At 43.0% G+C, this 19,464-nt stretch overlaps 1 protein-coding gene across 1 annotated transcript in view; it reads right to left on the bottom strand.

The window, feature by feature from the left end:
- Positions 1 to 6,366: 6,366 nt before the first annotated feature.
- The window catches only part of nxph1 (neurexophilin 1), a 28,201-nt gene continuing 15,103 nt past the window's right edge, over positions 6,367 to 19,464 (bottom strand). Inside the window, exon 2 of the mRNA XM_077008520.1 lies at positions 6,367 to 8,432. Coding sequence (XP_076864635.1) covers positions 7,668 to 8,432 — 765 coding nt within the window. The 3' untranslated portion in view covers positions 6,367 to 7,667. The remainder of the gene's footprint in view (positions 8,433 to 19,464) is intronic.

Below are 19,464 nucleotides of genomic sequence, written 5' to 3'. Positions count from 1 at the left end.
TGTTACAGGAGGCTTTGAGATGGTGCTGTGCAAATCCAAACAGCTCTTTCACCCCTGCCTCACAGTGTTAGCTCTATATAATGTATGTCTCAATACAAGACCTACATCTCATTGTTTAGAAATGATAACCCTGACTAAAAGCTGCAGGATATTTCTTTGTGGTTTTTAGAAGACAATGTATGTCTTTAAACCATGCCTGATGGCAGTAAATGTATATGGAACCTCTCTCTCTCTCTCTCTCTCTCTCTCTCTAATATTTGTTTGATTGCTTGAAAAGGGATGGGGGCTAACCATATGAACCATGAACTGACCTTTAACCCGTCAAGTGGACTAATTTAATGCAGTGGTCTGGTCACATTTAAGGTTGTGTCGCCCCAAGATGTGTGTTCTGTTAAAAGTGAATTATTGTAACTGCATGCTTTGCCTTTATGTGCCTTGGCCCGATCAATATTTGCATTTAAATAGGTCAGATACAGTATTATCTATATATAGGTTTCTCAATCAATGTTTAAATTGTAGCTTGCAGTAGATTTTTATGAATGAATGTTAAGAAAGCAAAGACGATGTGTGTTTTCTGCAAGATCCAGTGAATAGCTTTTTCCATTACACATTTAAAAATACTATTGTAACATTATAAAATACTATTGCAATGTTACATTTGTAACATTAATGTGGAAAATTACATGACATCAAAAAAAGAAGACTCACCCCAATCATCCACAGCAAGAGGCAAGCAAGCTCGTGGCTTCCATACACTTTACATAAAACTAACAACTTAACATTGCGCGTTAACATAAAACTGTTAACATTTTGTGAGGCTGTAGTGATTTTGCTCATTTATTGGTGCTTTAATTTGTCTGTGTTATTGAGTACATTTGTGTCTTTCAGCTTTATGAGTGAGTGTAGCCAGTCAGAATCATACGGTGAAGTGTTCACACATTTGTGCACACAATCGAGCCCGTTGAAAAGAGTGACTGCAAGGCAAAAAAATAACATGGCTCATTGCAGACCACACAATGGTGCCAATCCACACACTCTAATGTAGTCAAACCTTCTCTAAAGGCCTGATTCAAAATAGTGTAATTAAACATTTGGGGAGCAAACAGATTTTAAATAAGTGGGGCATGAAACTGGAACCATAATTTTATGTAATAGAATACACAAACTGTTTTCAAACATTTAAATCTTCATCTGTGTAAGCCAGATGTTTAACTGTCAATGCTATAAGGGTTAAAGCTGGTAACAATTTTTTTACAATTTTTGCACTGAATTTTACAAATTCAGGAAAGTATAAATTAGCAAAGAATAATTTAGTGAACCGTAGTGAAATGTAACATTTCCTTTTACTACCACAAGGAGGTGAAATGTTACAGTACTGATCCAAATAAAAGAAATGTTAAATCTAAAGTTATATGGAACAAAGAACAAAAGCTAAAACATAAGGGTGTGATGCATATTCATATGATGGTCTTACATAATTAAAAAGCAAAATATGCTATCAGCCATTACACCACCACTCCCAGGATGTGTGCATTCAGATACAATCTGCATTAATTAAAATGTTTTTTGGGTTTTTATTTTGTGTGTGTGTGTGTGTGTGTGTGTGTGTGTGTGTGTGTGTGTGTGTGTGTGTGTGTGTGTGTGTGTGTGTGTGTGTGTGTGGTGTTATTAAAGTTTTAATAAGGACAATAAACACCTCTGTGAGAGGTATATATTAGGTAGTACTGAGACTGGCCTCCAGGCCTCCCAAGGGAAGTTTAGTTTATTAAAAGTGAAGCTAACCTTTACTGCTCTGTCTTTTCTCACTTCTCAAGCAATTTATTTTAAATAGATTTTCGGAGAGAGGGCGGTCCTGAGTTGCTTAAGAGTTTAATTGTTTAAAGCTGGAGCAATAGCCCGCGGGACAGAATTTATAATGTGCATCCAAGCAAACAGCAGGGACGAGTGGACCCCACGTCCTCCTGCCACGGAACGAGATCGGAACCCGGACGCCATGTGATGCGTCTGATGGAAGAACACGATCGAGTGAACTCGAAGCCGTTTAAAGGTGCTAGCGAGTGTTGGAGAGAAAACTCAAACGAGATCCTGATGTGGGATGTCTAATGTGCCGTGTTCACCTGCTCACTGGAGGAGAAGGAGACGGAGGGAGTATGGAGAGGAGATGGTAATAGAGGTACTTCACTAAAGGTTACTGCTCTTCCGCAGAGCACGCCTCAACTGTTCCTTCCCCCTCCCGCGCGAGAATCATGGGAAACGTAACATCTGAATGAGCTTCTCACAGGTCAAACGTATGACCTTCAGTGCGCTTTCAACCATGCAGGCACGTTTCCTGTAGGTAAGGGATCTGAACCAAGCAGCCAGGAACATTGGATGTCTGGTAGAGTTTTGTTGGGAATTGGGTTAGAGCTAAAACGTGGGCTGTTTGGGAGTGGCCAGTGGAAAGCGATGGATTAAGCTATGCACAAAAACGTGGCATTTAATGGGAGAGGGCAGGAACAGGGCAGGGACTCTAGAAGGTGCAAAATGTCAGTTGTCATGCTTGAAAAGGAAAATTCAAAAGTGAGGAGCAAAGTGCATGACAGAAAAGATTACCTTCCTCGTTGTGTCGTGAAACACTGCTCAGGCACTTCAAGTTACGATAGGAATCTTGGTCGGAGCTGTGGCAAACTTTGAGGAAGGCACGAGCATCCGTTTTAGAAGCAGCTGTAATGGTATGATGGTGCAGTCACTAAGATTCAGGAGTGATTAATGAAAACTAATTTTTCATGGCAATTAAAATGATTAAACCCGAAGGGCCTTTTTTATGCTGTTGCTGTGAATTGCTCCAGGAACAAGGCGGCAACAAAACTGAGAAGCAAAATTGCATTAGTAGTAGAGGAGAACTGTATTAAAATGCAAATGTACAGCTGTTAATAGTTCTTCAAAAACCAATAATCCCCCACAGTCAGTCATGTGTCAAAATGGTTAATGGAAAAATATCCCAGAGGCATGCAAGGTCCTATTTCCATTCCACTTTTGATTAAAACAGAAATTCTGTGGTGGTAAAAGCAAGGGCCAAGAGTGGGGATGGAATATTGGCAGGGCTAGTTTAATACTGGACAAGGCACCAAAAGCCTATTGTTCAAACAGCTCCTGATTTTAAAGAAATCTCTCATCCTGTCTATCAACCCCCCCCCCCCCCCCCCCCCAACATGGGATAGACACCCAGACGCTAACAAGGGTATGCACACTATTAAAGCTGATCTAGAGGTATTAAAAGCATTCATCACAGGAGTGTTTAGCAGGTAATCTGTGCAGAGGAACGTTCAAATGAAACATGTGATAGTCAGGCCCATAAATGAAGAGGAAGCTGGATTGTGGCTGGGGAGCATCAGGCTGCAGCATAATTGAATAAATAGTCTGCTTGCTTATTCTATCACTTAATTATGAGCCCGCTGCAGGGTGTGTTTCTGAGATTGAAATGTTCTGACCCACCAGAGGGGAGAAATGCAGCTTTTCTCTGACTCTTTCACAGGAGGGAGGCTGTTGATGGACCAGGGACATTTATTGAACGCATTATTATTTCATGCTTTTCCTATTTGCAACACAGCAAGATTCCCATCTTGATATTAATTGATTGTGTATAATACGTTTTGATGACACAGATGAGATTCAAAATGTTTCATTGAAACTCCTAACCATGAAAGCTGAGCGTGTAATTGACAAGACAGCACAGTTGACAGGACAAAATGAGTGAGAGGACAATATAGATGAAAGGACAGTGTGGATGAGAGGACAACGTGGATGAAAGGACAGTGTGGATGAGAGGATAACGTGGATGAGAGGACAGCGTGGATGAGAGGACAACATGAATGAGAGGACAGGACGACAGCCATGATTCCTACTCATAGCTCAGCTCGAAGATATGCTAGACTAGATAAGTTTTTGTCAAAATTCAAAATAAATGTTCATGATTAATGAATACATAAAGGACAGAGCATATTGACACCTTCTGGCATTAATGCAGAATAGCAACTGTCTTAAATAGAGATTGAAATGTATGTTAAAGTTCAATGTAAAAGATGAATACCAGAGCAAATGTACGAATCTGACTAGTAACAACTAACAATGACAAATGCAGACATTCTTGCAAAAACTTCAACCTAAAGACAACCTAAATGCTAATTCTTTTAGAAAGCTACTATGGTAAAGAAATCTAAAACTTATCTCCATACTAAATCATAGTCTATAGCAGTGGTTCCCAAAGTGGGGGGCGCGCCCCCTAGGTGGGGCGCGGAGCTATTGCAGGGGGGGCGCGGAGCTTGAAAGTAAAACGTGCACATGTGTCAATATTAGGGATGCACCGATTCCGATATTAATATCTGAAAAAATTCTAGATCGGGTATCAGTGACAATGTGACCGATCCATTAAAACAGATCTATTCAGTCTAATTCTATGCTTGTAACGCTTTTCGGAGTTACACTCCGACACGGACAGAAAACTTGGACAGTTAACAGGCGAGTGAAACACGAAGCACACAGAGAAGAGGTGAATCACTCACTCGTACTCGCGCTGGTGCTATTCCACTTAGTCCGTTTATGTGCTGGTTAACCAAAATAAACCTGGGCTCCATCATTACTTGACTGTTCATACATGAACTGGTGAGTTGTCCAAAGCTCATTGAATGCGTTACTTACAGAAATAAAATAAAGATAAAATAAAGAGCAGTGGTTTTCTACGGCAGAAAGCTAAATAACAACAATATTCCATACGCGCGCTCAACTCGCTCCCTTAAAGAGACAGTACACATATTTCTGGCCGTTACATGCTTTGTGCTCTGCGTGATGTCAACGCTAGCAAACTAGCCGCATAGGTATTGCTGTTTCTCTTATTTCATCTCCTTATTTATTTTAAATGATATTTAGAATTCTTGAACCATTTCAAAGGTTTCTTGCAGTTTATTTTTTTCATGTTTGACCAAAGTTGTGAACCTATTGTTTTTGTAAGTTTCAGGTTCTTTGGTATTATTTATTTTACATTCAATGTTATATTCATAATTGCCCTGACTGAACAAATGCAAGTTGTGCTGTTTTTACATGTTTTTATGTGTGTTTAAGTGTGCTATACTGGTGCAGAGTTTTCAATAAACTTGTAATTCAGTATGTCTGTGTTTAAAAAAAAAATGTTTTAAGTCGATTCAGCACTGTTTTATCAGATCGGTATCGGATCAGTATCGGCCGATACCAAGCCTCAGATAGATATGAATGGGTATCGAAAGTGAAAAACGTGAATCGGTGCATCCCTAGTCATTAGGGAGGGGGGGGGGGGCGCAAAAATATTCTCATCTACTAAAGGGGGGCACGGCAGAAAAAGTTTGGGAACCACTGGTCCACGGACGTAGTTTTGGGGGGGGACGGGGGGGGACATGTCCCCCCCACTTTTTCAAAAGCCGGTTTTGGTCCCCCCCAGTTTTTACAGTTAAAACCAAATATTTAAGTAGTGACAAAGTCATGTCCCCCCCACTTTTTAACGGTAAAAAAACCAATATCCAAATAGCGACAAATCTAGCACTAGGATCATGCAGCACCCCCCCCCCCCCCCCCCCGCTTAACAGTTCGCCACCCCAGGTTGTGTCCCCCCCACTTGTGAAATCAAAACTACGTCCATGCACTGGTCTATAGTATATTAATCATTTCAAACACTCTATCTTCTATACATGTTTAAATGGTAAATGCATATTTTGAATCTTGACAAGTGAGCATTCAGGGCAAACCAGAAAGATCTTGAGAATGCACAGGCCCATGGAAGCCCCCCTGTGGACAGCCACCGTACACAGAAAGCCGACGTCCTCTTTAATTACTGATAAGTTGCGAGCCAGCTAAACACAGTGGATTCCTCCCAGCGGAGGCTCTAATCACTTTAAAGGGGACTGCTGATCCTAACTGCAGAGTCAGAGGATTCGCTGGCAGGTGCCACTGTGGGCTCCCAGAACAGACGCCATTGGCCCACTGTTCCCATTATCCCCGCCCCTTCCCCCCAGTTTTGGCTGGCAGTGAAATATGAGCCATCTGAGGGGGGGGGATAAATATATAAATAAACAGAACCCTTGGTAGATTACAACAAACCTGTTCAGAGAGATGGAGGGTTGTTCTGGATAAAGGATGAAAAGTGGGGGGGGGGGGGGGGGAATCTTTAAAAAGACGTTTTACTGGTCCTCGGCCTGCATATACACAAATTCAGTATTACAACAAAAAGTGTGTGAATCCAGTGCTGCTCTGTGTATGTTAATTAGATTAAAATATGATTATTATTACCATTATTATTCATTGAGATTGCCATCTAAATCTCTTTATGATGAACTTGATTTCTGGTAAGTCAACCTTAATAAAAAATAAATAAATATACACACACACACAAACACACACACACACACACACACACATACATACTTCTCCCCTCCCAACTTACCCTGAAAGTAATCGTGATAATACAGGGGGTAAGTACTTATATATTTTTTGACAACTTTTACAGCTTCTGTACAAGAGCATAGGTTTCATGGAATTCACATCTACATAAGCAACATCATTTTCTTTGACTGAGAAACCAAGAACAAACATATATGGGATGGGGGGGGGGGCAGAAAGATGGGGAGGCGCAAGGGACCATCAGACAGTGGATGAGGGCATATACAGAAGCAGCTCCATCATGATTGACTATGTACAATACAAACCATTCATATAAATTAAGCTCTAAGATATAGAATACATTACTGTGTATTATAATGGCAATGAACAAGCCCTCCAACCACTGCTAGATCGTGTTAACACTACAGGAGACAGTGAGGTTTGAACCATCCCGGATTATTACAGTACTAGAACATAGCCAGAACAGCTGAGGAACAGCTTGGTTTATCACGTTCACTTTTTTTATGTAGAAAACATGCCCCTAGTTCATGTGCAATAGAAACCACTTCCTCATCCACAAGTGTATCATCAGATCTTTGGGTCATCCACAGCCAGGTCTCTGGGCTCCAATACAGAGAATTCAGCAAGTTCTGGGGATGCTCAAAGACCTCAGACAGATCGGTGAAACATGGGAAATTTCATTTTGAAATTGTACAACTGATTTGTCTTGACATCAAATTGCACCTCTGTTGTGGTGAACTATTGGCAGAAAATATGTCTTCGGTTCCACATATTGTTATTGGGTTTTAGAACCAAATAACAAACCAGTGTTTCATCATATATTAAATGTATATTAAGTAAATAAACATTTGTAGCACAGCATTTTGAAATGAAAATATAATTTCCAGAAAAAAAAGTTTTTTCCACATGTATAATAATAATAATAATTGTAGGTATCAAATTTCAATATGTTATCCCTACCTCTGTGATAACACAAAATAATCAATATAATATTTAATTAAAACATAAAAATCTAAAATAGAAACAACCAAACTAATCTGAATTAGCCAAACATTAAATTAAAAGTACTGCAGAAGTTAACCTTGCCCTCAGAATGATCATTTTGTAACATTTGCACCAAAAAAAAAATGTATTTGAAACATTTAAATAAACACCTTAGGCATGTTTCAGATCATACAAGAAACACATATTTGTTGACGTGTGGGGAGAGAACCCCGTCTTTCCCTCAGCTGTCCTTCACACGGAGCCGTCGGGGGCAGTTTTCAGCCAGAAGGGAAGTAGGGAGTGTCGCTGTGGTAATTATAGTCTGGGCACACTTTCTGCACCAGCTTGTAGTCGGTGCTGTAGAATGAGATGTAGATGCAGATGACTTTGAAGGGCTTCGAGCAAAGCCAGGAGACGTGGCTCTGGGTCTGCTCCTGGAAGCATGTCTTGGATGGGTCGAAGTTGCAGAGCATGTTCTTTGAGCCCTTCTCGACTTTCTCGTATTCGATGCGACAGTTGAAGGATTTGGAATCCTTGGCATCGATGACGGACTGCTGCGCCGTCAAATCGAACTCCACGATCTTGGTGGGCGGGACCAGGCTGACGGACACGTTCCCCTGTCCCGTGGAGTTGTGCCGGAAGTAGACGCTGAAGGTGCCGTTGCCGTGGTCGACGATCTTGCCGGTGATGAGGAGGTTGAGCTTAACTGTTTTGATGTTGGAGTGGAAGTCTCCCCAGCCGAACATTTTCTTGAACTTGCCCGTCTTGACCATGGGCCGCCGCTTGGCCCGGGGTCGAGAGTCCTGCAGGTCAGTGGTGTTCCTCAGCCAATCCCAGAGGTCCTGCTCTGAGTAGGGCTCGGGCGTGTCATAGCGCAGGTCCAGCGCTGTAGCATTCTCCTTCCCCTGCAGAGTCTGTGACAGCAGTCGACTGATGGACAAGTCCTTACTGCTCTCTGTCCATATGTGCTTTAAGGTCGATTTCGGGCTCCCTGACTTGAGTAACTCTGATTTCCCCGGGATGGAACCGTGAACACTTGAAACCTACGAGAACAATAGGGAAGATATTGTTTATTGAGTTGCCTTGACTTCAAGGAGCACCATGACAAACGATATTAAACAGCTAAGCATTTAATTTAGCGCTGCACGCCAGGAGAAATTTTAGCAGATATTAATCTTCAATTCTAGTGATATTGACCTCCGCCAACGACTCGGGCATGTAAGTCTCTCCCACCCAAAAAGACAGATCAAATGGATTTGGAGGGGAAAAAGAGATAATCGATCCTAGCTGCAGGCTTCAATTTGGAAGAGTATTAGCTGACAGGAGCCATCTGGGAAATAGAACAGAGTGTGGCGAATGAGGGAAAAGGGGGGGGGGGGGGGGGGGGGGGGGCAAAAAAAAAAAAAAGCACATGGCGATCGGAACCCGAGCAGCATCGTTTGCGTGTCTCCTCCACGCACCTTTCCTCACCCAGCGCTATGCAGTGGTGACTGGGCCATCTCTGGCAGCCCCGACCCGATAATGGTGGCAGCCATTCAGTGAGTAAAGAGCAGGCTATTAACCAGCGAGTGCTCCTTGAATTGATGATGGATGAACCCCCGGGGTTCTCTACATTTAGTGCCAATGAGTGGAATTAGGTTCATACAGAGCACGTGGCGGGCGCCGTGACATTGATTGCCTGATTTCTACTGTAAGAAGTGACAGCAGATCCGTCTTGCTGAGGTTTTTGCATCTCCCGGGCTGCCCCCGGGATCGATAGTTAGAAAATAAGGTTTCGTAACCAATCAGGCTGACCCTTCCTGAACTGCCTCACAGCGCATGTCAGCGTGAGGTCTGGGAAACACCGGACAGAAGGGTGGGTCAGCCCAGCTCACCTAAAGAACTTACAGAGTAAAACAGAAGCAATTATTACCCAGCGTTCAGGCTGTTTGAAATTGCACATTTCAACCTATAAACAACCTATAAAACTCCAAATGTTGGAATGTTGGATAAAGGTCCAGTTCAAGTGTTCAGTCTCAAAAGGAGCCACGTTTGAGCAATACATTAGAGCTGTATGTGTAACTGATTAATCTGTAATACCACTCTGGAATACAGATCATCTAAGAGGTTCTTCTAACATAGTCTTTATGAAGACATAGTTCATTAAATGCACTGCCCACAGCTCATATTGATTAGAAGTTCTGGGACATGAGCTGAATATTTTTCTGAAGAAAAGAGTATTAAAAAAGTAATAATAATGAAGATCAATTACTTTCCATCTCACCTGGGATAATGTGCTGGTCAGGCCCTGGCCTATGTTGAAAGAGGGTAATGATGTGTGTTTTATGGCCACTGAGTACATGCTTGGGAAGCATAATTAAAGACTTGAGTCAATTATTTATGGCTAATAACTGGAGGGAACTATACATTCACTGAACGAGCATCTTTGAAAGAGCAATTTTGCATCGAGTTCACTGCATAAGTGATGAGTGCATGGACACTAGTAAATAGATCTTAACAAAAGCAGGATGGTGTGTGTACCACAGCTTTAATTTCTAATGAAAACACAGCAGACAACAGAAAGGCCATTTTCTACAGCCTGATTCAACCTGTTAGTTTTTTATTTTTATTTTGTGCCATATGTCATGTAAGCTTGCGTTTTCTGCCTGATTCAATACCTGTAATTATTAATTAGCCACTAGATGAAACTATAATGTAAAAAAGCCCACCAACAATATGGTTTCATTGTCAGCAGTATATGTTTTTATGCATCGTGTGTCAAAACAATGAGGGCGTATCCTATCACACAACAGCCTAAGAAAGGGATAGAAAAAAAAAAACACTTTTCCAATGAATGTTTTGCCGGTAAATATATCAGCTATGTAAATGCGAGCTTCAGTCTGTTGTGGCATTGTTGGGCGGGGAGCCAGACAGTCTGCTAGGGCTTCGTGTAGAGCCAGATGCAGTATCCACCTGAGGGGACAGTGCACCTGGTAAACACGGGCAAGGAAGAGCCGTGGCCATGCCCCCACACCTCAGCTGCTGACAGGCAGCCAGGCGTGAGCAGCTGGGTTCCCTCGGGCAGCCCCGCCACCCCGCGTCAGCGTGGGCATGCCTCCCGCCCGGCTCCCTGCCTCTGCCCGGGCAGCAGTGCCGAGGAAAATGCCCATTCTCCCAGTTCCCAGATTCTCCTTACAGAACCAGCACAAAGTGGGGTCGCAGGAGACTGGACAGAACAACGCAAGCTCTTCTCGTTCGGGGTCGTCAGGTATCGGCATGCTTTCACGTTGTCGGACAGACAGGTGCTTATTTTTTATATTATGTAGTGGCGTATATGTGCGTGCATTTTGCGAGGCCCTGCCAAGGCCAGGCAGTCACACAGAGCGCCATCGTCCCGAACGAGATCACCAGTGTCGCCTTACAGCAAGGGCTTCATCAAAACTACCGCAATAAATACTGTGAATATCACACGCCTGCTAAAAAAAAAATCTAAACATACTTCATCGTCAACAGTACAGTGCTCATGACAGGAAGTACACACACGATTTCCACGATTACAACTGAGGACGAATTCCACATGCAGGCAATATTTACCAAGCACACAAAGACATGAAGGGTTGTCTTACTTGGATTAAATATGTTTTTAATGACTGTGGCAGGTAAAGCTGCAGGTAAAGCTGTTTTTGTAAAATCAGTTTAGATCCCACTGTCAATTGATTGTGATTAGAAAAATATACCTGCATGGCTGCAATAAACCATTCTAAAAGCAGAAATTAGAAGATATTTGTTTCACACTAAAGTCGAGTCAGATTCCAGTAATTAAAGTTAGTGGATTAAATGGAATAATTACATGAGCTAATTTCGAAAATGCAATTATGCTATTGCCACACATTTGTGTTTCTATCTAAGTATTAATTTCCACTAATCAAGGTATTAATATGCATCAATAAGTCAATTAGAGTTCTAGCTGGCATTTACGCTCCATCTCGGGTTCCGACTGCCGTTATGTCAGATTTATATTTGTAAGCATTTTGCTCAGTTGCTGATGTTTAAAATAGCCATTCAAGTCATAAAAACATACATAGGATAAAATCTTCATTTGACATGGAAAGCCTCCTAGATAGTGTCATCATAAAAAAATTTGAACTTACAGTAGGTTACATTCTAAGAAAAGAAACGAAACACATGCACACATGGTAGGATGCTGTATAGAACATTTAGAGTAGCAGTCTTGTACAATGCAGTCTTTCTGTTTCCTGTTATGGAGCTTGTTTTCACCAGCACAGTGGCCAACACTGCTGCGTGTAGCAAGGACAAGAAGTTGTTCCCTAAAGGCATATGCAAGTTCTGTTCATGTAAGCATATGCACATCCAGTCAAGCTCAGTGCAAAAATGTTGGATGGAATATAAATGAGATGGTGATTAATTAGCATCTTCTCAGCCAATCACATTACTTGACTCACACCAGCTACGAGGACCACAAGGGCACACGACGAAACCAGCACATCTGTCTTATGATATTTCACGCAGCTCTGAAAACACTGTGGAGCATGTGATTTGAGTCTTATGGGGTTCACACCTTACCCCCCCCCCCCCCCCCCCCCCCCCCGTTATATACATCACAAAAGGGTGGGGTTAGTTATGACTTAATGGACGTAGCATTTAATTAAATCGGCTGTTAATCTATGTCAAGTTAGCAGCATATTTTGTTACTTCTCATATGGTATGGCAGGCAAACACTGCCATACCATATTGTAACTACTGATGTGACAGATATCGTCCTCTGACATAATGTTATTGAGCACACTGTCAGAACACATTTTGCTTACTGGTGCATTCAACAAATGATTGTTCTGCGACACAAAGGTATCAAGATGTTGTGGTGCTGAGTGTCTCTTCACGCCCCTCAGGAACGTCCGTTGAGGAGCGGACGCTGAAGCCTAGAGGCTTGAGGGCAGCTGAAGTTGAAGGGCAGATGAAGGTCGACTAACAAAGGCCGTTGTGCTTACGGCGTCTCCAGTGTCGCGTGCTGCCGCAAACGGGCGACCCTGAGCGCTCACGGTCGCTCACCTCTCCACCTCCCGTTCCGTCGCTGCCGTTTACGCGCGGACAAAAGCCGAGCGCGGCCCCTCCCTCCCTCCACAGGAGCGGGAGGACAGAGGAGAAGGACCCCCCCCCCCGTCTGGGCTGCACACCTCCTCCCGACAGACCCACTCCTAACCCAGACTCCCCGTGCTGTGCTTAGTCTGAGAAAAGCTAAAAAAAATAGGGAGAGGAGAAAAATGAAGATGGAGCCCAGTTGAGCCCACTAGTGCTAACGAAGCAGCGTGCAGGCCCTGCCGCCCGTGTGCAGAGACACGGCGCGCTAGCCAATTAGCAGCCGAAGGAGGTGCGGGTGTGCGGGAGGAGCGGCTGGAGCAGGGCTGTACCGGGCCCAGTGGACATCTGCTACGCAGCACTGGGATATCACGCTGTGGCCATACACTAGAACCGCCTAATGGCCTTGGAAGGAGGCTGTTAGGCGCACCATTAAAGCAAGCTCTTTTGTCCACCAGAAATAAATAAATAAAAATGAGTGCGTGTGTGTGTGTGTGTGTGTGTTTGGGGGGTGGGGGGGGGGGGGGGTGACAAGTAAACGCCTCATCCTCGTCAGAACACTAACGAGCCTTTGTTTGAAACTTTAACATTCTAGAGAAGACACCTTTCAATGGGTTTTCAACATTTTACAGCACACGTGGGTTTTATATCAACTACACTTCAGCGGGCAGCGTGAAATAAGAACCAGTTCGCTTCACTCCTAAAATTCTACAGTTTGTAGTGAATAAAGTGTGTTATCATTAAGGTTTACATAAGGTTTCCACAGCTCTGCACTCTGTATTGAGCTAATTATTACAATGACAATACGTATACTGCCTTAGTATGCAGGGAACATACTGATTCTCTGACATCTTTTCATTTTGATATAAACTTTGTAAGACAAGTAAAATTACATCCAGTTTATTCATTTTTTAATTAAAGTTGTCCTTTCAACCCATGTTAAGAACAGCACAGCTTGTTCAAAGTGTATCATCGCGATTCGTGGCATTGTGCGGCAACGTCCACGCTCTTTCTCCAAACGCTATTAAAACACGAGAATCTACTATAAAACCGAACTGAAGTGCAGCACCTAGTCGGATATGCAGCAACATTCAAATTTTCCCTTGTGCTACGTCAGGCTCTCAGCACAGATATGTGCTGGGGAAATCTCAAGACTAATGTGTCCTGAGGCCCCATAAATCAAAGCAGGCCTTCCTTTGTCAGCAGCGCAGATGGCCCTGCCGCCCAATCACCCCAATTAAGAAGCAAGGAGGCGAACAAGCAGAGTGCATACGCAGCGAGAGAGAGGAACGGAGGGAGAGAGGGAGCGAGAGAGGGAGCGAGACAGCTACAGAGAGAGGGCACCTGTTTGCCTATCGTATCCGGGCCTCTTCTGATCACGGACTCTGGGCCTTCCTCTGAGCCACTCCAGGGTGGAATTAATGATGGCAAACAAAGGCAGCGCGCGGCCGCTCACAGCTATTTGTGGCTGCCTTCACGCCACTCCTCTCCCTCTGAACTAATCTTTAGTGTCACACTTAATGAGATTTTGGGACAGAATAATACAATAAAATGAAGCCGTGCGGCTCTTCTCAAAATTATTATTATTATTATTATTATTTTACTTTATTATTTTTATGTTACATTTATTTTACTTTATTTTCAGACCCGGTCCCTTGTGTATCATTACAGTTCTATAGGCGGTAAATCACGAAAACACTGTGAGATCTGTAGCACAAAGACAGGAGACAGGAAGACAGAAGATTCAACTGTCTTGTCTGTGAGACAGGCATCCACACATTTAAACCCAGCTGTGTTTTTAATATAAAGTGGCAACTGTCATAGCAACATCTTACAGAAATTCAGGTCACAAAGACCAAAGGGTACCTTGGGAACCTGCTTTTTATTATTGCACGAAATAATTTGCCAAAAATAACCTCCTCAGTGATCATGATGACCATGTATATATGTGCATATTAACATCTGGCCTTACTGATAGAATCTTATTAGAACTTTGACTGGAAACATCACCAACAGCATTTTAATGAACTGACCTACAGTCTCAAGATATAATGAAAAATATGAATAATCCTGCTCAAAAATATTGCTTGACAGACTTCAGCCTTTTGATAATGACAGTCTTGTCTGGCGGAATATTGGTGCTGTGTGTTTCTCAGGCTCCTGGAGAGGTTCAAGAGTCAGGTGAAGAGTGGAGTATTCTCCGGGAAGACACACATTATAATGCACGATCCTCGTTTCAAATCAAATTAAGCCTGTAATCCAATAAACTGCCATTTCTGCTGCGAGTGACCCCACAGGACCTCATTTCAAATCCATGACAAGCTTTAATCAATATGATTTAGTGGTAGAGGACACAAATAACCTGAACAGGCAGACAGGGAACAGGGGTGTCCAGCTGAGCTTGTGCAGCTGTGTGTTACAGAACCGCCGGTGCTTTCATACAGTCCTGCACTGATTTGTGGCCGTAATGGCACTCTGGCGGTGGGAGATGGACGGGAGTGTGGCAGGGACGTAGAGGAAGGTAGAATGGGCATCTGGAGGACTGATAGAGACCGCTATCATGATAATGCCCTCGAGGGGCATTTAACTCAACGCCAGTGATCGATATGCTCACGTTCAGCAGGGCTGGCCATTGACAAGGGCGCTTACAGTTTACAGTGTCTGACAGTGCTGCTCCAACCTGCAGGTGGAGGAAGAGCCCGGTTCAGCCCGGTTCTAAATGCATTCCAGGTTCATTTCATCCTCATTCTTCATGACAGATAAACCAGCAGTAATCCAATCTGAGGCTGATAAGCAGCTATGCTGATAGTGCATTGAGGCTTTATTTGTTCATGTAAACAGTGCCAAAACAATACAATCACCAATGTTTGAACAAGATTCATAGAATTTTCTTTTTTCTATTGTGGGATTAAACCTGAAATGAAGAGCAAACATACAGCTTTATTTCCTAGCTCAACACGATTCCCTTGTGTAGTTTATTTCTGCTGCAAGACATTTGTGTTTGTTTATGTGCATGTGTGTGTGGGGGGTGGGTGTGGGGTGTGTGTGTGTGTGTTTGTGACTGAGACTGATAAGGAGTGAGTGAGTAACAAGAACAGACTGCGTTCTCAAGACTAGAAAACATTTACTCCTTGAAAGGAAACAGAACAAGACAAAAACACGTTAAATATAAACTCAAAAGAGCAAAAGTGAAAGTATACTCTGGAAAACTGTGAACTACAAAAGTGCCCATGATGAATATTACATCTGCTCAAAAATCTAACCCCTGTTCCACAATAAAAAAATTTAAAAAACGTCCCTAATGAAATTGATGCAATGCAACCTGAGACAGTCAACGTTATCACTTCCCTCCAATTACACTTTTCTAAATTGCTTTCCATTCAAGTTGTGTGGTGTGTCTGCGCCGGTTTAAACTCACCCCTGAATGAGTTTCATGTTCAGGACAATGAAGCCCAGCTCTGGAGCCCGCGAAACCCGCACAGTCTGCCGAGCAGTCGGCAGATTTAATATAGCACAGCCCATCGCACATACAGACTGCGTGACTGCTATAGAGGCCGGGCCATATTCATAAAGAATCTCAGCATGAGTGCGGATTGGGCCCAGATCCTGAAGACACTAAACGAATGCAATTTCCTGCCGAAGGGCTGAGACTGACAAACTCAAGTGAGGTTTTCCACAGAGATAAACCATGCCATGTTTGTGCCGTTCAAAGTAAGCACACTAAATCTGCTCATTTTCCCAAGGCCTTCCAGTGACAAGGGACTATATAAAGACTGTCCTACCCATCACGTCCACAGAGCTGACCATTTATGCCACAGCCTAATTAAAAACCCCAATCCGACTCAGCATGCACTATAACAGAACAATGACTTGCTCTTGATGGGCTTGGTAATAACACAACCTACGTTTATGCATGTAAATTCACTTTAGGAGAAAATGTTGTAATAAAGCCACTGTGCATTTCTTTTTTGTCCGCGCCTCTGGTGTTGGACGGATGTTTTTAGGTGGTTGACCATTCACATCCCGGTAATGATGCTGACACCTGGAAAGACTCAAGGTTGCACTGGGTACCGGCCCTCAGCAGCAGAGCCGTCACTGCTATGCCATTATCATATCAGTGTTACTGCTGTGTCTGAAATGTTCACCACCCAAAATACCATCTGGACAGAAACTGATCAGGGTAGCGGGCAGCTGACAAAATATAAATTGTGCATTACAATCATGCCAGACACTGTACTATACACTATAAGTTTGGCAAACTTACCATATCTAATATCTAAACACTTCTCACCTCTTGCCCTCTGGATTGTACTCTTAGCTAAAGGCAACATCAGTAGACACAGCAAGCCTATCTGAGAGTGGAAGGTTTGAATGCATCTCGCTCTTAATTTTTTTAAAGAACCTGCAGAACTTTATAGCCAGTGCTGCTGTATCCGAGAAACAGCTGGAAGGGGTTGTGATGTTTAGGGGGGGGGGGGGGGGGGGGGTGTCATAAGGTCATGTGACTGTGTCGCGACACCATGTACTGGGACGCTATCCCTCGAACACTGTTTCACACTGGTGTGACTGGAGGGTTAGTGTGATGTATTTAATCACAGAGCCGCTGCTGAGATAGAGGGGCTTTTGTATGGGATGTAGCTCTTGACTGAGAGCTCTATTATTATTGTAACATAATTATAATCTTGTTTCCCTTTTCATCTGAGCAAAAGAATATTTGCAGCCACCAGATTCAGCAAATGAATGAAGTGCAAATAGATGAAGCAGGCGAGGAGGGGAGGCCTGGGGTAACCAGAGTGCAGACGCGAAACGCCGAAGATCCATGAGGCTTTGCAAATAATGCCCTGCATTCGTTCTGAATAAGAAGACATTTGAAAGAATTCATCTGCATTTTTCCTTTTTTTTCCTTTGGCTTATTGTCCAGACCAAAACCACTCATGTGGTAAAAAAATAGAAACTGTTTAAATGTAAATTTATGCACTTTCCCCCTGGAATTATGTAAAAAGGGGAGTCGTGTCTCTCAGAGCTTCTCAGTTCACTGTTTCATACTACAAATAGCAGGACATATGGTTAATTTGACTGTCTGATGAGTTACAGATTAGGAGAAAAGAAATAAATTTTGACACAATCAGATCTAGGTATGCACAATCATAAATGTATAGTCATAACCGTCTGCATATTTTTTGCAGTAAAATAGATTTAAAATTTGTTTGCCAGAAGCATGCACTGAATTAGGTAAAAAAAAATTTGTATTTTTGCTGAATACTCAACAGAAGTCCTGAGTAATTCTACCATACCTGGATATCTCCACATCTCCACCCCCTTATGGGAAGAACAGGTGTGTATAATAGCCTATACTTCACAGCTAATGCTCAAGGGATCCTTGTCATGCTGGGACATAGAATTCTTGATGATGTATGAGAGTGTTTGACTCTGTACTGACTGGCTGCACCATTCTAAGGTGCTTACATTATCGACAATCAGTGACAGGGGAAGAGAGAGAGAGAGTGAGAGAGATAGAGAGAGAGAGAGAGAGAGAGAGAGAGAGAGAGAGAGAGAGAGAATGTGTGTGTATATATAGGCACAGGGCAGCGAGAGGAGTAGTCCGTCTGAGAGAGCTGGAGAGTGCGAACAGGAACATGCAGGATTTGTGCAGGATGTGTAGTTAATGTGGAGGAGCAAACAAACAGCGGCTTCATAAATGAAAGTAAATGCTGTGCTGTATGCTAGATTTAACCTTAAATAGTGCCACAATGCACTGGAATCATCTCACCCAATCGTGCAGGGTGGATCTGTGTTTGGTCTCCGTTCTCCTGGTAGAAAATGCCATTCTCCATCCAGATACTTCCTTGATACACACCGCTTAAAAACTGCCTTGATAGATAACCCCTATTCTTCACATCCTCTAGAGGTATAGTAGGAATTGTGCATTTCTTATTCCATTTTATTAAAGGACCTTTTTAAATAAAACAAATCCTGGAGGACAGCAGATGTCTCATATATCTTCACTATGTATATAATGAGAGGTTCTGAACACGTCCCAGGCATGGAAGTACTCTGAGCAGTGGACCAGCTCCATCCAACATAAGTTTGTACCACATCATGTCCCTCCAATTACCAACGTGTTATTGCAGTGACGTGGGGTGTAAAATCTCTCTTATCACTGTTTTTCTGTGGCATGGCAGAGGTGTTCGTACTCCATCTCCCCACACACTCCCAGGGCCTGATTTAAAAGGGAATGGATATATTTGTGTCAAGTGGAGATTATAAAACTAATTTCAAAACCCCCTTCTGGGTTATCCACTGCTCTGATTACTAAGTATTACTTGGTAAGACACACTGTCCCATTGGTCTAATGTACTTTCACAGACTAATAGCACATCAAAGCAGGCCCTGGAGTAGCACAGACACGCACAGAAGTACCATTTCTCTCTTCTTCTTGGAAAGGCACTAGTGGTCCAGCTCTGCTGGAATATATCGAGACTGATCAGAGGTTTGGAGCCCGATGGAGCACCAATAGAATAAATAATGAAATGCTAAACTTAAAAAAAGGAATTCGTCTGTGGGTACAGGTTTTGCCTAATCAAATGCATTTTAATCAAAATAAAATTTCGCGCATGAGCAGATTTATGCGTATGGCGTACGTTCGCGTAACTACACACACAGGCCGAGACACACAGAACATATTCAAATACGTTATTTCTCTTATTATGCAAGTAGAGCCTAAGTGTGGATATGAGTTCGTATGAAAGGGCACAGGGTAAAACAGGTTAAGAGGACCATCTCGTTATCTTCTACAGGCCACGTGGTGTGATTCAGTGTGGCTGAGGATCGGTGGTGATATCACAGGGGGCGGTGCTTGAGTATGACCCTCAACATGGTAGCTGATAGCACCCCCCCCCCCCCAAACCTGCCACTTCAACTGGACTTCCTCCTCATTAAATGACTATTACAAAGCAGGAAACATGCACACACATGCCCATGCTTGACATTACCCATTTA

The sequence above is a fragment of the Brachyhypopomus gauderio genome, chromosome 6 (genome assembly GCF_052324685.1).
Source record: "Brachyhypopomus gauderio isolate BG-103 chromosome 6, BGAUD_0.2, whole genome shotgun sequence".
NCBI classification, from domain to species: domain Eukaryota; kingdom Metazoa; phylum Chordata; class Actinopteri; order Gymnotiformes; family Hypopomidae; genus Brachyhypopomus; species Brachyhypopomus gauderio.
Note: the sequence above shows the minus strand (reverse complement) of the source record. Positions and strands in the feature narration are given on the sequence as shown.